The following is a 19155-nucleotide window of genomic DNA, read 5'->3' on the forward strand; positions in this document are numbered from 1 at the left end:
ACTCTGCAGAGTTGTGAACCCAGGGGTGCTCCGTCAACTCCTCAGAGCCCCTCTTGGCACCAGTAGGCTGCAGCTCAGGCCCCCAAGGAGCAGACAACCACTGCCTGTGCATGGCTCAGGAAAAGGAGAACAACAGGATTCATGGGGATGCAGGAAACTCACCCTCCAGATACACCTTCCAGGAGACCATGGCAGAGCCACTGTCTGAGGCCACCTGGGAAGCATCCTGCCTGCTCCTCCCGGGGCAGGGTCTGGCTGGCCTGGGTTAGAGGCAGACCTGGTCCTTCGCTCCTGCGCGTGGCCGGGAGGGAAATGAGCTATTTCCTATTTTGACCTGTGAGTCACTTCAGCGATGCAGAAACCATTAGTACTGCCAAAAATAGAGAGAGCTAGGAAACTCCAGAGCCTGCAGAGAGCTGCAGTTTCTCCCGGACCACTTTTTCCCCTAGAGAAAGACAAGTGCTGCGAGGCACCAGTAGTACCTGGCCGTACCTGCTAGCTTGGGAAGAGACAGACCCCACCAGGGTCTCTGTGACTGTTCTGGTGCTCGGGCTGTCACTCGTGGTGTCTCAGACATGGGCTGCGTGCATTTCTGGAGCAGGTGGCTCCTGGTGACCCATGGTAGACCCAAGTCTACCGTCATGATAACGATGGCTTGTAAGGGTTATTAACTACCTTCTGAAGGCACCTGTCTGCTGAGGACATTGCAGCATTTCCTAACTGGCACCAGGCTCAACAGCATCACCGCTGCACTGGCATCCCCTTAGCGCTGAAGATCCCAACACACCTTACACAGGTGGGTCAGAAATCCAGAAAATAATAGAAAAAAAACCAAACCCTAAAGCTGACCAGGACTAATCCCTACATCTAGGCATGTTCACTTTTAACTAAGCTATTCCTGATGCACAAGGAAAGAGAGGCACAAAGCAGCCACATTTGTGGTTTTGAAGAGGATGAGCTGCCACATATGCTTGCCATATTTTCCCATTGGTTTTGGTTGGCCAAAAATGCCTTTCATGATGAAGGGGAATCTTGGGACTCCTGTTTTCAGCTCAAAACATCTTCCTACATACTTAAAAAAAATGGAGACTAGAAAACATTTGAGGGCACTTAGTATTTTACCTTAACAGTGCATGAGCCATGATCAATGAGAAAAGAGTTGCTTTATTTAGTAACCTGTTTATTACATGTGAATATGTCTTGACTGCTCTGTTCCCCTGTGCCTTCTGGGAAGACTCATGCTCTAAATCCATATCCCTCTGCCATCAGAGGGAAAAGTGTATACCTCCATTGTGAGGTGTTCTGGGTCACAGGACCTAGGACATTTCTGCAGGGCCCCTATTTCTATCATGAAGAAACAGACAGTCCACACCCAAGAATCATGGCCCAGAGGCTCAGCAGGATGCGGGAGGACACCAGCATGGACGAAGGGCAACTCAGCTGCTACATGGCAGTGACAGACTGGCATGAGGAGAGCTCACTTCAGTGAACTCTGTGGCAGAGACACAGATGGGGTTATCTAAGGACCTTCAGTGAAGTATTTATCCATGCACAACAATCCTGTATCTCTGAAAGCTTAAAAGGAAACATTTCTCAATGTATGTCCCAGGCAAAACCTTTCAGCAGGATGTTCCCTTTCTTTCAGGGAACTCTTTCATCTCATCTCATCTCATCTCATCTCATCTCATCTCATCTCATCTCATCTCATCTCATCTCATCTCATCTCATCTCATCTCATCTCATCCTATCGTCTCACAGTTCTTCTGAGCTGCAGTCAGAAATCAGAGTAATACCTGGCTAGGAAACTTCCAGTGTCCCCTCCCTTGCAGAGAAAAGGGGGGTTCTCAATGTGCAGGGAGGGGGGAACTTTGCTGCAGAAACCGATGAAGCGTGAGATAAGTCCTAACCCAAAGGGCAAAGTATGTTCACAGAGTAAAGATCAGAAAACTTCCAGCACGGGCAACATGTTCTGCCTGTGGTTTCTTAAGGAATGGGAGGATAGGGGGAAAGGGCATTTTTTCAGTTCCTGGCTCAGATTGCTGAAGCCAGTAAAATTCTTGCCACTGACTTCCATGCAGCCAAATAGGGCGTGCTGGTGTATGTTCACATGTAAATGCCACTCCTGAGACTGTGAAGTATGTTTGATGAAGGATGCTAAATCAGCACTAGAGGCTATTTATAGACAAGTCTGTAACCAAAGCCCTGGATCTGCACATTCCCAGTCTCTGGGGAAGTTCAGGTCAAATCTGAATTTTGTTGTCTCAGGCGTGCATAAACCTAACCAGCCACAGCTGCAGACAGTGTCGGGTTTTTGTTAATGCAAAACAAAAATGTCCAGAGCCTTGGCTCCAGGACCGCTTTTATCTGATCTCTTTCGAGAGCCCGAGCCTGCCTTTCGCATAAGAAGCAGATGGAAGAACAAAAAAGAGCGAAGGCCACAAAACCATTCTGGGTGAGCACTGTCTTGCCAGCTTGGGGAGCAGAGTGAGCAAGCCGGGCTCTTTGTCAGAGCTCCTGACTCCACGAGGGAGGACTCCAGCTCCAGGCAAAGGATTTCAGCTCCCATTAGCAGCACGACCAGTTGGAGCTGCCAGAGAGAGGGGTGTGACCGGCTCAGCTACCACACAGCTCCCACCTGCTTTGCCACGATGACTTCATGTGGCTACCAGACCCCCAAAAATCAGTGCCCACCGTTTTTGCAGATGAGGCTCACGTGGGCTCAGGGGGCTGCGTGTGTGCAAGGAACAGCTTCCTTTCCCACTGCACACAGGGCTGTGGCTGCCATGCTGGGCAGACCGAGTGCGTAGCACAGCTCAGCAGCTTTGCAGCAGGCTTGATTACCCATAATTGCAGCCTGCTGGGGTTGGAGATTTTTGTGGCCTACCCCTGTTGACCTTCTTGCCTGTCTTATGTTTCCACCAGCCCCCCGCCCTGCCCCCCCGGAATGGGGCTCGAAGAGATACAGAGGAAGCATTAGCAGCAGGGAGGGAAGAAAAAACTGGCTTCAGAGACAGGGAGGGAGAAGGGGTCTTATGATCAAGTCCTGCGTCCTTCAGGCAAGACTCCTAAAAATCAGTAGTTGTGTTTGAAGCCTGGTGACTCCAGTCTTTTCACAGGTGTAGGATTTGCCATAGAATTTCTCTTTGCTAAAGTCTTGAGCTCTAGCATCTTATCTTGCATGGCTTTTAGTTTGTTGTTTCTGTGCATTAGATGACTTCTCTTCAAGACAGCAACAATAAGTTCAGATCCTGCCCTATGTGTCAGTCAATGTTGGAGCACTGACTCCAGTGAAATTTACTCAGCATTTCTATCTTGCCACCTGAGATCTAAAAGGGTTTCCAACAAACGATGGCTTACCTTTGAATTAGGCAAAGATTGAAATACTCAGGCTAGAAACAGGAAACTGAGACACAACATACCCTTGTCTCTAGTCAAATAATGAATCAGCAGCAATTCCCAACTTGGGGATGGGAATTCTGACAGCCCAACCCCATGTTCTCCTCCTGACCAATAGATAGCTGAGCTGATTAGAAACCAGGTCCAGACAAGCTTATCGCCTCTTAAAATGACTCTGCAATGAAATTCTCTGTAGTGTTTAACCAGTAAGCACTTTTATTGTTGATTTTGAATCCATTAAGGCTACATTATGTTGGATTATAAGACTTTGGCTACATCTCCCACATTTGCATGCAGGCATTACATTTGCAAGGTTTTCTCAGAAAAACGGAGCAGGCGCATAAAATGCATAAAGGTTATATGATTATAACATGGAAGCAGCATGTCAGTTACAGAAATTTGTACCACATGTACCAGTAACAAATCCACACCCCCATGTAAAACTTCTTTGTCCCTCAAAAATCCAACTGCTTCCTCTGTCCCTCGTCTCCATGCCCCGGCTGTCTATCAGCCCACATCCCCACTGTTTCTGAAAACACACATCTTTTTTCTAAAAAAAGTTTAGTACAGTACATTTTTTTCCCTTAAAAATGAAAACATTTCTCCTTCACTACCCCCTCCCCCCCAAATGAAAAATCTATCATAATCTACACATCTTTTCAAGCACTGTTACATGTTAGGAATCTCTATCGCATTATTCAAAAGTATCAGATCAGTAACAAACTTCTAAACAAACTAGGATGACCCAAAAATTCCCCTTCCCCCAAAACTACAGAGAACTGAAAATGCTATACTGCATTATCACACTTGCATGCATGTATCCTGAGCCACCTGTATTTATTCACCTTAAGCCCCTTTTAATAAATAACTGTCCAGCAGTAACATCCAGAAGTTTGCTGTCTCCTCCAAATTAAACTCTATATTTACAGAAGTAGGGCTGTTTTCTCAGTGAAATGTGTTTTTTTAAAAAACAAAACAAAATAACAACAATAAAAACAGCAAACTATTAAAGAGAGAAAGCATATTACTGATCATGTTGTCTAAAGACCAACAGGAGTAAAAAGCATTAGGAGCACCAGGTGCACATGCATTTGAACTGGTACAGTTCATGAAATAATGTCATTCATTGTTATGCTCACTCATTCAGATGAGGAGCAGATTCTTTTCCTTTCTTTTTTTTTCCTTTTTACATTTAGGACCGTCTGCTCTGCAGGCTACTCCCACAGATGGCAATACATGCACTGAGGTTGAAAGATGGCCATAAATATGCTTTGATCAATGTGGTTCTGTATCAGCTTTAAACACATGGGGTTTCCCTCCCCGCTGCTTTGCACCTTGTGTCATTTCACATCTGTGCTAAGTGTGAGCCAAAGGTCCCCCGAATCCACATTTTTCTCTTGGATTTGTGGAAGCATTAGATACTCACTTTTTGCAAGTTTCAAATGATGCTATATGCTGGAAAATACAGGGGAATCATCCCACATGAGAACATTTCTTAGCAGTGTAACTACTGCAATCACAACTGACATACAAGCATACTGAAACAAGCATTGAAATATCAAGCCAGTTAGAGGGATTTTGTCCTTTAACTTATTTTGAGCCAGCTCTCAGACACCAGTATTACTGCCTTGATTTCAGTTGGCCTACATTGATTTACACCAGGTAACGATCAAGCTCAACAGACGGTACAATAGCAACCAGTTTCTCCTACTGCATTGTTATAGTGCCTGAGATCACTGCAAATGGGTACATTTCTACACAACCAAAAGGCCTTTCTGTAGCCAGTGCAGCATATTCACTGCCCCCACCTTTGCAAAGGCAATTCAGTTCAGGTTTACTTTCTCTTATTCCTACTTCAGCGACAAACTAAACCTGCAGTGCTCCCATCACAGGAGCTGCAGCCCAAACTTGAGTTACACACCAAATGCTTAATTTTATATAGTGAAAATGTTGGGAACTCCATTTATGCTGAATCTAATTTTCAAATTCATGGTGCTTCCTGCTTCATCACCTATGGATCTGATCACCTGGAAGCCCAAACCACTCTTATCCTCACTGCTCTTGCAAGTTATGCAGAAATTGTTAGTATCTGTTATCTCTGCAAGACTGGCTATTCCAGCAAAGAAGAATATTCCCCTCAACTACAAACAACAGGCATGTTGGATGTGTGATTGTGAGAAGCGCTCCCTAAGCCAACACCTCCATTCTCACTGGACGTGAGTCAAATTCTACCAACGTTAACATAAATGCAAATCTGCAGCAAATCTACTGACCCCTCTCAAGATCTGTAAAGGTGCAAAACAATACAAAATCTGGCTCCCAGGCTTTTTCATTAGCTAAAGTTTGCTCCTGACCCATCAATTCAACTTTATTAGCAGATAGTAATTCTGTAAGCAAGTTTTACCTTTTATTATTACATCATTTGTGAGCTCCACCATTGTTTCAATCTCATCACTGCCTACTGATAAGAGACTTGGCATCTACAGAGCAGTGATCTGCCCCACTCCCACAAGCAGCTAAACCTCAAATGCCATGTTTTGCCCTGGCAGGGGAATCGGTTTTATTACCCTCTGCCATTTCAATTCCTGGTTAGCATTTGCTGCCTAATTATTCTTAGACAGCCAACATGAGAAGCTGTTAGGTTCAACTGTACGTACGCATTACAACAGACCCAGCAAGTTTATTTTGCATGGGCTTCCATACGACCAAAATAATGTCAGACAATGATCTCTGCTTGTAGAGCACCTTCCTCCACATCCAGATCCCTACCACCACACTGCAGTCATCCCGTTCCTTTCACTGGTATCAAAAGTGGAGCTTCACCAGAACTGCAGTGGAAAATTGGACATGTTTTAGTTTCACCTTTCAACTGAACAAAACGGAGATAAGTAAGTGATGACTATGTGTCACACTGGCTGCAAAAGGCCTTTCCATTCATAGGAGTGCTACTCTCTGAGCAATTTTTGTAAAGGAAGAGAAACCAAACAAAAACCTACACAGTTCCCACACACAAACACAGACACACAAACACACATACACACACGCTTCTCTCTCCTCCAAACAGAAATCCATTCTTATGGACCAAATTATGCAGACCCTATTCAAGTGACTAAAAAGAATGAGGATAGGGTCGAGTGCATCCCAATTCTCCTTTCTGTTCACAATGAAGTCACAGGTCAGCAAAGTACTTGGGCATAAGGATGTTCCTCTTGACCTGCAGGACATTTTAATGCATGCAGAAGTGCTTTGCTGGCTCAGGCCTAAATTAAGAATGGCTCCAAGGCCAGCTGGCACCCACGAGTGTGATTCCACTACCTGCACCAATATACATGAGGTAAGAGCATAACTCTAGAGAGCAGAGCAGTGCAAGAGGAGAAAGAGGCTCTGTGGTTCTTCTGAGTTTATCTTTGACAGCCTCAGCTGCATACACACGGCATGTCACAGTGATCAGCATAGACCGATGAGAGCTTGGTATGGTGTTCTGCAAGTGGGACTTCCACTAGAAATAGTAAGCCTGATTTCTATTTGTACCACTGCAACTTTATATGCCTGTAACAACTGCATGAAGAGGCCTTAAATCTGGAGTAACTGCACAATACAGTTAGTGTTTCATCTTAGACTTATGTGCCAGTAACTACTGTGGTGTACTACACACCCACACCTACACACAGATGGAGAGATAGGTATATGCTGTGTTATAATGCAACATAAACATTATTTCTACAACTATCCTAATAACACAGCCAGTGCCAAGGCGAACCAGCATAAGGATTTGCAGCCACCCTCTCCAATACAATATAATAGGTAGTGGTGGAGAAGCAAGCTCAGGTGTTATATTGATTCACTAGGGACTGATCTGGGCACAACCCACTCACGTATTGCTTAGTGAACACTATTCATGGGCTGTCCCACAGTCCCGCGTCATAAATTCCCACCTCTGTGTGGGTGCTCACATCACTTTCTGATGACACACAGAATTGAGGTCATGGGCGAGCAATCACAATGTTTGGGAAATCCTCTAGCCAAACATTATATAAAACAGGGGTAAAAGCTCATACTGACACATCACGCCATGCCTCTCAACCACAGGTAGACTGCAAGGTTACACATTAGTGGGATCTGGGCTGTCTAAAGAAAGAGCTACTCATAGAGGAATTCATGTTTGAATCAAAAGAGGATCTAGTTCTGCTTGGCAGGAAGATCAAAAGGAAATTTATCTAATTAAATAGCAGTGGAATCAGTCCCTGGACGCTGCTGATATAACTAACACATGCTGTTCGCATATTACAGCATTCATGCTCAAATTGCATGTACATTTGCTCCATTTAGGACCATGTTTTCTGTAAAGGAAAACTAAACACCTAGCCAAAACGTTTTTCTCAAAATTACTCTAAACTTCGGACAAATCTGAACATAGGTCTTGTTCAAGGTTTGGATTTCTAGAACCAGTATCTGGCCTTCAGTGGCTATCTTATGCAACCAAGTCTAAACATATGCAGAGATGGCAGGCTCAAAATTGATTTTCCAGGAGAAAAAGATACCTCTCTTCTATGCTAGATTACTGTTGCTAGATTATTGGCACATAGTCTATTTTATCTCATTATTGTTATAGCCGCCTTATAAACTTTCATGGAAATTCCACCTGCAGAACCAAAGGCAGAAAGTTATCTTTGCAATTATTGTTCCATATTAACATCTGGATGCAGTACCGTTGGGGAAAAGCAAGCAAATTCCTCAATGAACTATGTTTAACCAACTTGCAGGTGGCAGCTATCAAACCAACTGATGCACGTGTACCAGCTAAAGTTATTAATGAATGATCTGACATACCAAGTCAGACAAATGTCATATGTAAATAGATCTTCAAATGTATACATACAAAAGCTGCTACTGTATCTAGAGGATCATTTTGGTTTGTTTCTATATGCCATAGCTCTGAATCTATCCACTGAATGTTTACTCAGCACGTGTGTATAAATATATTCATACACTAAAATTGACACTTGGCAATTTTTCTTTTTTTTTTCTTTCTTCTTTTTTTTTGCTGACCAGCAACAAATTCTGATATCTTTAACTGTAAACCAATACTCAATAAATATGCCGTGTTCAGCAGAGACATGTTTTGTCGATCAGGGTTTTGCTGCACTCTAAGCCATGGGCTGAGGGGGTGGGCGTGAAGGAGGAGGTCCAGGAGGGGCTCGGGATGGGGGTGGTCCAGGAGGTGGCTGCCTGGAAGGGGGCTGCAGAGACACAGGAGGAGAAGGATTCCTTGGAGCATTGTTGAGAGGAACATCGTCGCGCCGTGGCAGCTTCGGTGGTGGGCTGTAAGGGGCAGAGGTTCCATCCGATTTGACCCGAGTGAAGTTTATGCATCTTCCCTAGAGGTAAAGAAAAATTCATTATTCATAAAAAGCAGGTGTTTTGACTCATCAGCAGCTAGCCAAAGGGACTGTAAGCAGAGGGGCCAGGCTGCACTTAGAGATTTTAATCCAGTATCATTCACTGAGTCCTAGACATGACATTCAGACCATGCTGTACTGAAGGTCAGGACTAGAAACCAATGCTTTCCTTGGGTTTCAGAGCTCCTGCCTACAGAGACCAGCCTAGGACTGGTTTAAACCAAAAGGGACACAAGTGCGACTTTGCTCACATGTGCCCTCTGCTCTGCTACTAGAGCTATGCAGAACATGCCTAAAGCCACAGCTCCACCAAAGTCATGCCTGCCTTGGTGAGATCCCTGACTGACAAAGCTGTGCTTGAAAAAAACTCATAGCTGAGACAGGATTAAACCAGAGGAACAATCCTTAGCAAAGACACCATCTGTAGCTTTCCTTTTCACTGTGATACTAGCCTAGCTGCTGTCCATGCTTTGAACACTACACTGGGATAGTACATCTGTCTTCTGCACTCCAAATATAGATGTGGCTTCCCTCACAAACACCAACAAGGTGTGGGACTTGCACAAAGGGCTCTCCAATGAGTGTGCTTCCAGAATGGTTGTGGGATGCAGGCAGGCAGGACCTCAAGGGAGAACTGTGGAGGGAGATTTTAAAACAGGAGTAGCTTGGGTTTGAAAAAACAGCAAGCACTGGGTATCTCCTAGTCTGCTAGGGGCTAAACGCAAATATATCAGGGTTTCCTTTAACCAAAACGAAGCTTTGCATGGGTTCCCACTAAGCAAGTTCCAGACAGGGAGAGAGACAGACAGACCGACCCCAAAGACCACCTAGCCTTCCTTGAGGGGAGCAGCCAGAGGCTCCTGGGCACTTCAACACCTACATGGCAACCTCGGTCATACACCAAGATCTCTGCTGTCTGCTGTACTTGTTCCTCCCCACGACCCCTAAGTTTTGTTACAAACTGCCCCGCTATTTCTGCAGAGGCCTCATGAAATCCTGCAGACACAACCTTGTGTGAGGAGATGCAACACTTGGCATCGCTGTCTCCACTTCCTCACCTAGGGAGGTGGGAGAACATGCTTATGCAAGAACTCAGCCGCCACTTCTGCTTGGCAGAAGCCTGCGCCTGGAAGTCAAAAAGGCCTCTCATCATCATGTACAAAGGCTGGAGACAAAGACTGCCTGAAAATGCAGGAGTGACACTGGCAACAGCCCATTTACAGGAGCTGGGATGTGGTTTCCAAACGAGTAACGTGGGCTGGAAACTACCCATCCCATCAGTGATGAACTCCATTTGCCAGCACCTTTTCCTTTGTGCAGCAGGCCTGTTTTGTTCCATGTAGCAATCATCCTAATGAAAATGGCCTCTACAGTTTATCATCGAGGCAATGTTACCTGTTTCTCTCTTTCCAAGGCAAACGCTAGCTGGGGGAAAACAAAAAAACCTGTTTGGTTTGTTTAGAAAATATCTGCCCCAGAAGGCATCTTCCCTCCATTGTTTTGAAAGACCCACAGAGCCATGATGCCCGGCCAGAGGTTTAGGCTGTATGCTGGAATCAACAAACCAAATTCAGGTCAAGGTTATGTCAACATCCCCCAAGCAAAATTCAGGAGAAGGACTCTGGATTTAGAAAAGCTTTTCTCAGAGCTAAACAGCTGTAGATCATGATCCCCATAGCTACCAATGGCTGTGATAACAGGGGAATACAAGAACCCTCACCAGTGACAGATTGCTGCTAGCTCAGTGCTGCCTGGCATGAGGGAACTCTGAAGGTGTTTAGGGAATGGGCTGAGTTTCTGTGGCCACCCCACAAATCACAGTTTCCCCTGGAATCCAGGCAAAAGCTATCATAGCTGAACCACAACTATTTGTTTTGTTAAGTGACTTCCAATGCCTGGATCTTCGTTCATGAAAACTATTCCTTTAAAAAGAAGGGAATCACTTAAGTCTATGGCTTCTCTGAAGAAACTCAAGCAGAGTATCAAGAGAAGCTTGTGTAAGCTCCAGAGAGCTCAGAAAATGATTCAACAAATGTACTAACGCCCAAAGGGTACCACCCTACCACTTACTTGGACTGGATGGCTCAAGGCTTCAAGGGCCCAGCTGCAGCCAAGTGTTGTTTGAATGGGCGTGTTGTTGCCTGTACATGAGACATACTCAGTAGTTCTCAGTCCCAGCTTTCACCATCACAAATTCACCACTACACTTAAGCAGCCTCAATAAGTAGGATAAAATGCCCTTTCTAAAAAAGCAGGCTTGTTACAGCAGACTTTGATTATGAAGCAGGTTCAAGGCAGTACTATTCTAGGGCCAGAGCCTCTGCATGGAGGCATTAAAGGCCAAAAGCCAAGGTCTTGGTTACTTCTGCAACAGAGATAAACCATTGGATCAAAAATCCAAGACAGTGCTTTGGTCTACTCCATCAGAGAACTCAAGTCCTCACCAGCACTGCAGCGAGCAGCCATCCTTGTCAGCTTACAACAGCCATTTGTATTCTGCTGTGCTCTATTGTATTCAGAGCACACTTGGAAATTCAGCAATATTTACTGCTATGCAGTGAACACTACAGATATATTTGATAGCTGTACTGCAAATACTTTTAAGAAAACTCAGCCTTGATATTTATAAAGTTATGAATTTAGAACAGCTAAATAATCACCCAGGAAAAAAAAAAACCAACAGAAAAAAGTCAGAGGTATTCACTTGAGATGCAACATATGTGTAGAGAAAAAATTAAGAACAGAACAATCTCCCTCATAGTAAATGCAAAGCTGCAAACCCAACATTAGTGCTTTTGCCTACAAGCCTTTCCTGCCTCTCTGTTGTGTCTCTCTCCCAAACATCAATTCCAAATATATTCATAGTCTATAATCAAAGGGGATCCCATAAATCTGTTTGCATTACTTTCACTTCAGTTAAAGTGATAGGCGACGTCAAACTGCTGCCAGTTTCTGCCACACTCACTGATTTGTCAGACAGATGGGTAATTTAAAGGCCATGCGCTGCATTGTGTCATGAAAAATACGGTTGGGTTGGGAGAGTCTGACAGATAGAGGCTTGGATGATCGATGTATGTATTGTGACACTTCCTCACAAAAGATTATCGGTGTTAGCCTACAATCTCATATATCAAAGACTTCTGGTGAATACTGGAGCAAATCCTCCTGAGCGCTTCCAGCAGCCATTGATAAAATGAGGCCGAACTCTTAGCCAGTGTTTGGATTAACAGCCAAAAGGGAAAGGGAGGAACAAATGATAATAAATCATAAGTCATAGTTTGGACTTATCAAGTGTATTTCATCAAAGGATTTCTAGGTTGAAGAATTAAGCCCTCCACTCATCACACTTTCCTAACAACAGGGTGCCATAGCTATTCTACCTAACGTGCACATCCGTCTGGGGTTAGTCTATTAAAAAAATCCATCATGTTTCTCAAATAAACATGCTAACCACAGGATTTTTAATATTCTGTGTTTGAAAGGATTAAGTAGTTTCCTCTCCAAAGGCATATAAAGGCTTTTAAACCACAGAGAACATGGACAGAAATCGGGTATCCTGCACACTCACCTATGCTCTCCCTGCACAGGGGATTAACAGGGGTCAAGAGCCAAGCCACCATCACTTTAGTAGTGGTAACAGTATTCAGTATTTTTGTCCCTGAAGCACGGCATACACTAAGTGTTTCAGGGAAGGTGTCTGAGTTGCAAGGTGGGTGCAGTAATACCATGGTGATCTCAGGCACAACAGCTGTTGGTAGCTGCTTTATTGTTTTCTAGGAAGCAGACGATCTGCGTAAATCCAGTTCTGTCTGGTTTCAGCCCCGCTCCCAGTACAGCATCCCTCAGATGGTGCGACCCGCACTGCGTACTGTCATTCAGGCACCAACTGAAGGTCAGCAATGCGCCATATGGAGTTACGCCCTTACTTCAGCTCACATCTGCACAGTCTTCCTAATGCACAATTATTTTGCCTCCCCATATGTCCATCCACTTGTTAGGCTCTTGTTATGCTGCTTGCCAAATTGGCTTTTCAACAAGTACAAATACTGAAGCAGCGGGATCTGCCCTAGTCCCAACTCCAGCTTTTATCCCAGTGTAACAATCACATGTGCAATTCAGGCACTTTGTACTTCTAGGCAATGCCTCCTCGACCACCTAGGATGTGTTTTTGTGTGTGGTTTAAGGGGGGGAAGGAAGGGAGGAAGGAAGGGAGGAACCTCTTGAAAGCCACCGCATCTTGTTTCTGGGCTACTTTCATCATAGTGCTCAGTACATCATTCCCCAGCGCTTGTTCCCCCAAACTCAGCAAGTTTTCAATGGAAAGGAACAACTTAAAAGGATCCAGGCAATACAAAGAGTGCAATGGGCAAGTTTCTTCACCCATGATACTAAGAGCACTTCAGCAACAAGAATTTAAAAAATCTGCCCCATCTGCCAGTAGCTGCCCCCTTTCTCTGTTCATTTTAATACATGCATTGGTGTTTGTTTAACAAAAATCAAATCCAGTTTCATGTCTGTGCATGCCAGGGTGTTTGTGTACACAAAAGTATGTCTGTTTCTTATTTTTAGCTGCATTAGTTGACCTAATAAAAGATATCCTTCCTGTTACAAATTTTGCTTGAGTTTTCATTCACTCTCGGTTTTGCTTATGGAGTCTCAATGCTGCAATTCTGACAAGCAGAGCGGGGGGGTGTCTGACTGAGGAAGAGTTGGCTTCCTTAAATGTTTACTGAAATTTCTTGGTCTTTGACTTTGTAAGAATATGATACTTGGCTTTACATATTAGAATGGATTAAAATAAAATCATTCCTTTAAAGTTCGATTGTAGCAATCCAAAACACTGGACCACCAAATTAAAAAAATAAAGTAGCTCCCAGTCAAAAGTATTACATTTAGGATGCTGAAATCTGAAATGAACATCATTTCCTTGGGCTCAAATGAATAGCCACCTTTCTCCCCAATTTTGTTTACAGATGTCACTGGGATGACTCTGTGAGCTTGCTATGGACATGGTTTGTCAGCGTGTAGCTTCCCTTCCTAAATATCTATCAACAGTTCAGTGTAAAAGTGAAGCTCTAAAACTTAAAAGAACAGATTCAGGTTTTTATGCTATCTACAAAACCACAAGAGTGAGCATCTACAAAAAATCAGAATCACTTTAGCTAAGTGAAGGTTTTGATCCACACACCCAGAAACCAATGGGATATATACCTTTAAGATCAGTGACTTTTGCAAAAGTTGAATCTTGGAAAAATTAGGGATTACCCTATCCTCTAATAAAGAACAAAAGTGTTCTAGCAGAAACACCTACACTGAGTATCCTAAAATAGCAACAGTATGGGAAACTTGTTTAGCAAATGTATTTATGAATGAGGTAGATTATGGATACAGTAATTTTACAGAGAAAGAGCTGAACCGAGGTGGTACAGAGTTCCCACTATTCAAGTTCCTTGGACAAGTGTCAGGATTAGCAGCTGGCTCCTGAGGAGCCAGGATCTATGCGCATCAGCCTTTGCCAAAAGCTTCCTCACACTGCGCTGCTTCATGCTCAGTGTGCACTGAACATGTCACGGCTCATTAAAACCTTCACGGATTTCCTGGGAATTGCACTGATTACCCTGCAGCATACAGGCTAGAAATTAGTGAGCTGCTGAAACAGTTTGTCATGTAAAACCTAAGCCTGCCTGGTTTTCAGGCATATTCAAGTAACTTTTACTAATTCCTACTTTTACATTTGGGACTCAGATATTGTTTTCGTGTTGAAAAAAAAAAAAAGTATTGGAAATGTCAGAGATTCCCATATCAGCAGTCTGACGGCTGATCATGCTTTCAGGTCAATATGTAATTTATAATTAATTTCTAATTATATTATTTAACAATTAACTTTTAACCATCACCATTAATTATACTGTGGTTATGGCATTAATCATTAACAATTAATTTAACTTGTAATTAATTTTTATATGTACCCATTTTAAGTTATTACGTCTCAAATCAAAACATTAAATATCATCAACATAAAATATTTGTTTGCACAAGAATATGACTCTTTAAATATCTTCCAGTTTAATAAGTTCTCTCTTGTCAATAACAATTTTCTGGGGATCTATTTGGCAGCTCAGTACTGATGCCTAAACTGATGGTAATCCAAAATGATGAAGAGATAAGAGAAAATGGGGTTGACTGAAAAGAGGAGGATTTTAAAAGTAAGGTCCAGTAAAGTGGCAGGGTCCAACAATGAGAATATAATTATTATTTTCTTTAGTGCTGCTTTTAAAAAGGAGAATCAGTTCAGCCCATTCTTTATCCAGTGTATTGTCTGGCCTCTTTATAAGTAAACTCATATCACTTCCGCTCCCTCCTTCTATGATGGAGTTATCGGAGGGGAAGGAAATCCCTGCATTGTGGATTGTGAATCACTCACATTGTAACAGTGAGGACCCTATAATGGCCTTAGGTACATCAGATAAATTCAAATCAAAAATTACAAAGTGATGAATGCAAATGCACAAGGATGATCTAAGCAGCAGCAGCAAACTCTGTTTACAGCACAGCATGAGCGAGGTGGTGCTGCTAAGAGGTGTAACCTACTGGGCTCACTCAATGTGCTTCAAACCGCAAAAGGAATTAGACTGAGCTTTAAGATGGGGGAGGTAACACAACTTTAAACAGGACACATGTCCTGACCCAGGAAGGGGCAGTGATATTTAAAAGCAGCTGAGGCACATGCACATCCTTCACACAGTCCACAAAGACACTCTTACAAGTAGATTTTGTGCCTTTTCTCTTACTTTTTAGCAACCAAACTAAACCACCCACAAGCTGCAGTCACTGGCTCACTGGTGCAGCACCAGGGAGACACAGCACAGAAAGTTAATCCCTGCTTCAGAAATTCTGACACCCGAGTCACAAATGAGAAGATAGCTGCGTACAGGCCGGGAGCAGCGCACACAGTGACAGCGAGACACAGCTAAGCAATGCCTTGGGCTACTGACACATTCAGAGTAAAACCCGCTGGCTTAGCCGTGGCACAGCCCACGTTGCTGCCCAAGCGAGAGCCAAGATGCCTGAGCCCCTCTCACAGAGGCAAAGGGGGACCAGACTTGCTTTGTAAAGGGGCTGGGAGAAGAAATCCTTCAGAAGCCCAGTATGCCCTCGGACACCCTGGCTATGGTAGCCAAATAGCTGAGAAAGTAGGATTTATGGGGTGGGGAAGGGAGGAGGAGAGAGCATAGGAGCTCTTCTTTTGACACCAAGTGTGTGATAACATCGTCCAGGGGATCGCCCAGGGGCCGAGGGAGGCAGGTTGCCAGGACAAACTCCCAAACAGGCCCATGGTACGCACCGCACATAACAGCAGCAATAAAAGTAATCTTTCGGTTCACTTGCTGGCCAAGGGAAAAGTCAACAACAACCAAAAGTCTTCATTTTTCAGGTAAAAGAAATACGTCAAAATAAGTTTCACTTGGGCTTGAAACACATACGTTGTTCAATTCAAAACATCTTTTCTTTGAGTTTTGGACAGAAAAGGTGTTTCAAAACAAAAATTGAAAATACTGAGACTTTTTCAAGGGTATTTTTTCCCACTTCAGCTAATTTCACTAACGTGCAAAAATATTTACAGACCATCTAAAGAAGCAGTTTTTAGCCAAAACAGAGAGTCATGTGGAAAATGGTGTCCAGATCTACTAGGGAATTAAGATACAGATAGGAACTGTTTTGCCATAAGATTAATAGCTGCAGTATCCCAGGCTACTGTAGCTTCTTTAATCAGAATACTGAAAGTTGAATACAATCAAGTACTGATAGGTTCCCAAGACACGCATGTCTGCAGACACTACTCCCCAGTTCACAGTCCCAACTGTCCATGGCACTGCTTGAAACTAGGGATGGGTTCTCTGGGAGCAGTCTATTCAGTTAGTTTGAAGACCAGTGCAGGAATACACTGAAGAGAAGTGGGCTACTTCCAATTTACCCCCAGAGAAGCCAGCCAATAATGAAGAATCTGAGGGAGGAATAGCTCACCCAGGGAAAGGGGCCTTTTAAGCTAGGACCAGGACCCTTCAGCAAAATAAACTTTGTGCTGAACACAACCCCACCATCCAGCTCTCACATGCCTGATACCACTTTTCCAGCGAGGACACATGAGGAAAGTAACATGAAGACATGGAGCAGGTGACATGGAGAACCCATCCCAGTACTGAAGACAGGGATATTCAAATAGTTTGTATCACACTCCATTCAGCAGGGAGCTGCATGTTGTTTCCAGCCCTGCCTTAGCAGGAAATGCAGCAATGGGCTACAGACACGTCCTGAAAGAATGGCCAGAGTCACAAGATATCTTGCAGGAATGCACAAAACATCACATGTCTTGGACCTTGTTGAGGTTGTGGCTGAAGTAACGCACAGTGCAGATCCATAACAAAGCCTGTTGATAATGAGCCCTAAAAAAGCTGAAGTGGCAAAGGGAACAGAAAAGGATAACACTGAGTGTAATCGAAGTTAAGGTCTATCAGGCATACTTTATATTCAGTACTGATCTCAAAGTACAGTCACGCCAGACCAAATCCCACCCAAACCTGAGAGAAATATCTTAACCTAAACCTGCACTCACAACACACAATTTACTGCCTTCCTCTTTTCTGACAGCTTTTATGGATGAGGCTCCCCGAGTGGAGGAAGCGAGGAGAGCCACTGTCAGGTCGTGTCATCTACCTAAGGTTATGCAGCAGCTTCAGGGAAAAAAGAAAAAAAAAAAAAAAGGTATTTACAAGTTCAGGACTCGTGACTCACATCCCTTGTTTTAACCACAGCACCACACATTTCCACACTTGAATGCTGACCAGACTAGAATGTGGTTCAAGAAAAAAACAGCAGTGGTTGGTTTGCAAAAGATTCTTCTCTTTCCTTTGGCGTTTTCAGGGAAAAGGAGATTGCATTTGTCCATCACCTAGAATGGGGAGGGCTTTGGAGCATAGCAACAAGAGCAACAAACATTTGCTGGGTGCAACAGGCTCAGCCTTGAGTTACTGGCGGCTTGCTGGGAGGAGAAAATTAGGCCACAAAGGACTGTGACTGGTCTTGCTCAAACTGTAATTAAGTGTCATCATGCTTTCCAGGGTGAATTACTTGATTGTCTCTTCAGGAGCGAGCTGGGATTATGGCATGCACAGAGGAAGAGCACAATGCTCTTTACCCACCTAGGGTATAGGATAATGCTGGAGACTCAGAGATTTCTGGTGAAAATGGTTATTATTTTTCCCTGCCTCAGCCAAAAATTTAAGATCTTGGCCCACCACACAGACAAGCTGCCTCTTTGTTTAGAGGCTGGAAACAGATACAAGTATCCCCAACCCATCTCTGGGTAACTGGCCTTTAAACGGCTCTGCTGCTACCCACATTTCCCAGGTTCCTCTGTGCTTATCTCACAAGGATTTTCTTCTCCTGGGATGAGATTCATACAGTTCGTTATCAGTGCTGGCATATTTACAAAGCACAGAAAAATCTCTCCTCCCTCAAAAGCTCCTATGTTAAGTTGGATGGAAGACCTCCTTGGGACACAACCACCTTATTATTTCTAGGAATGAACACACCAGGGAAGCAACTCAAGTACCAAAGTCCTGACACGGAACTCTCCTTCCCATTTCAGGTATGCTATAGAGACCTAACACTCCATGCAAATATATCTCTGCCGTGTTTTCCCTACGCAGCTTGACCAGTCTATCAAGCACCAGTTCTGCATTTTGAAGTTACTCTTTTCCATGAACACCCCATCGCCACCTCTCTTGTACAAACTCTGTTAAACACCCTGGTCTCAACTTACCAGAGACAGTGGCCTGCCCCTCAGCAGTAGAAAAAACCCAGGTACACCTCCTCTCATTTTTTCAAAGCTCCGCTCCACTCAAAGTACCTGGCCTTTAGCATTGCAAGAAGGGACACTGCTTTTAGTAGGCTTCTCTTTAAAGTTTCTGTATATCCCACTCCTTAAAGTTATCAGCCAGTGAAGACTGAGGTGTCTACTTGGGTAGTTATGTTCCCTAGAAGAAACCCAAAAAGGAGGGAAAAAGAAGGGATATGTTCACATGCCAAAAAAAAAAAAAAAAAAAAAAAAGAGGCAGAAAGATCTTAAAACACTGCAGAAACCACCAGCATCGCTGCAAAGAGCGCAAGGTGTTTGCAATCTTGTTGTTCCAGGAACAGTTCCTATCTGAGACAAAACTGACATATAAAACTGGAGAATTTTATTATTAACCTGATGTTTATGTTCAAAGCAAGATTAAGTTAAGGTTAAGACTTAACAGACATAGCTCATAAGCTCTTCAGGTTGTGTAGTATCTTTGTGTTACTCGTACAATGGCAG

General features: G+C 43.7%; 1 protein-coding gene across 2 annotated transcripts in view; it reads right to left on the reverse strand.

Moving 5' to 3' along the window:
• Positions 1–3589: 3589 nt before the first annotated feature.
• ANTXRL (ANTXR like) overlaps positions 3590–19155 on the reverse strand; it is a 63139-nt gene continuing 47573 nt past the window's right edge. For both annotated transcript variants that reach the window (XM_072869734.1, XM_072869733.1), the window contains one exon: positions 3590–8774. In XM_072869734.1, coding sequence (XP_072725835.1) covers positions 8544–8774 — 231 coding nt within the window. In that variant the 3' untranslated portion in view covers positions 3590–8543. The remainder of the gene's footprint in view (positions 8775–19155) is intronic.

Source organism: Ciconia boyciana, chromosome 8 (genome assembly GCF_034638445.1).
Source record: "Ciconia boyciana chromosome 8, ASM3463844v1, whole genome shotgun sequence".
Lineage (NCBI taxonomy): Eukaryota > Metazoa > Chordata > Aves > Ciconiiformes > Ciconiidae > Ciconia > Ciconia boyciana.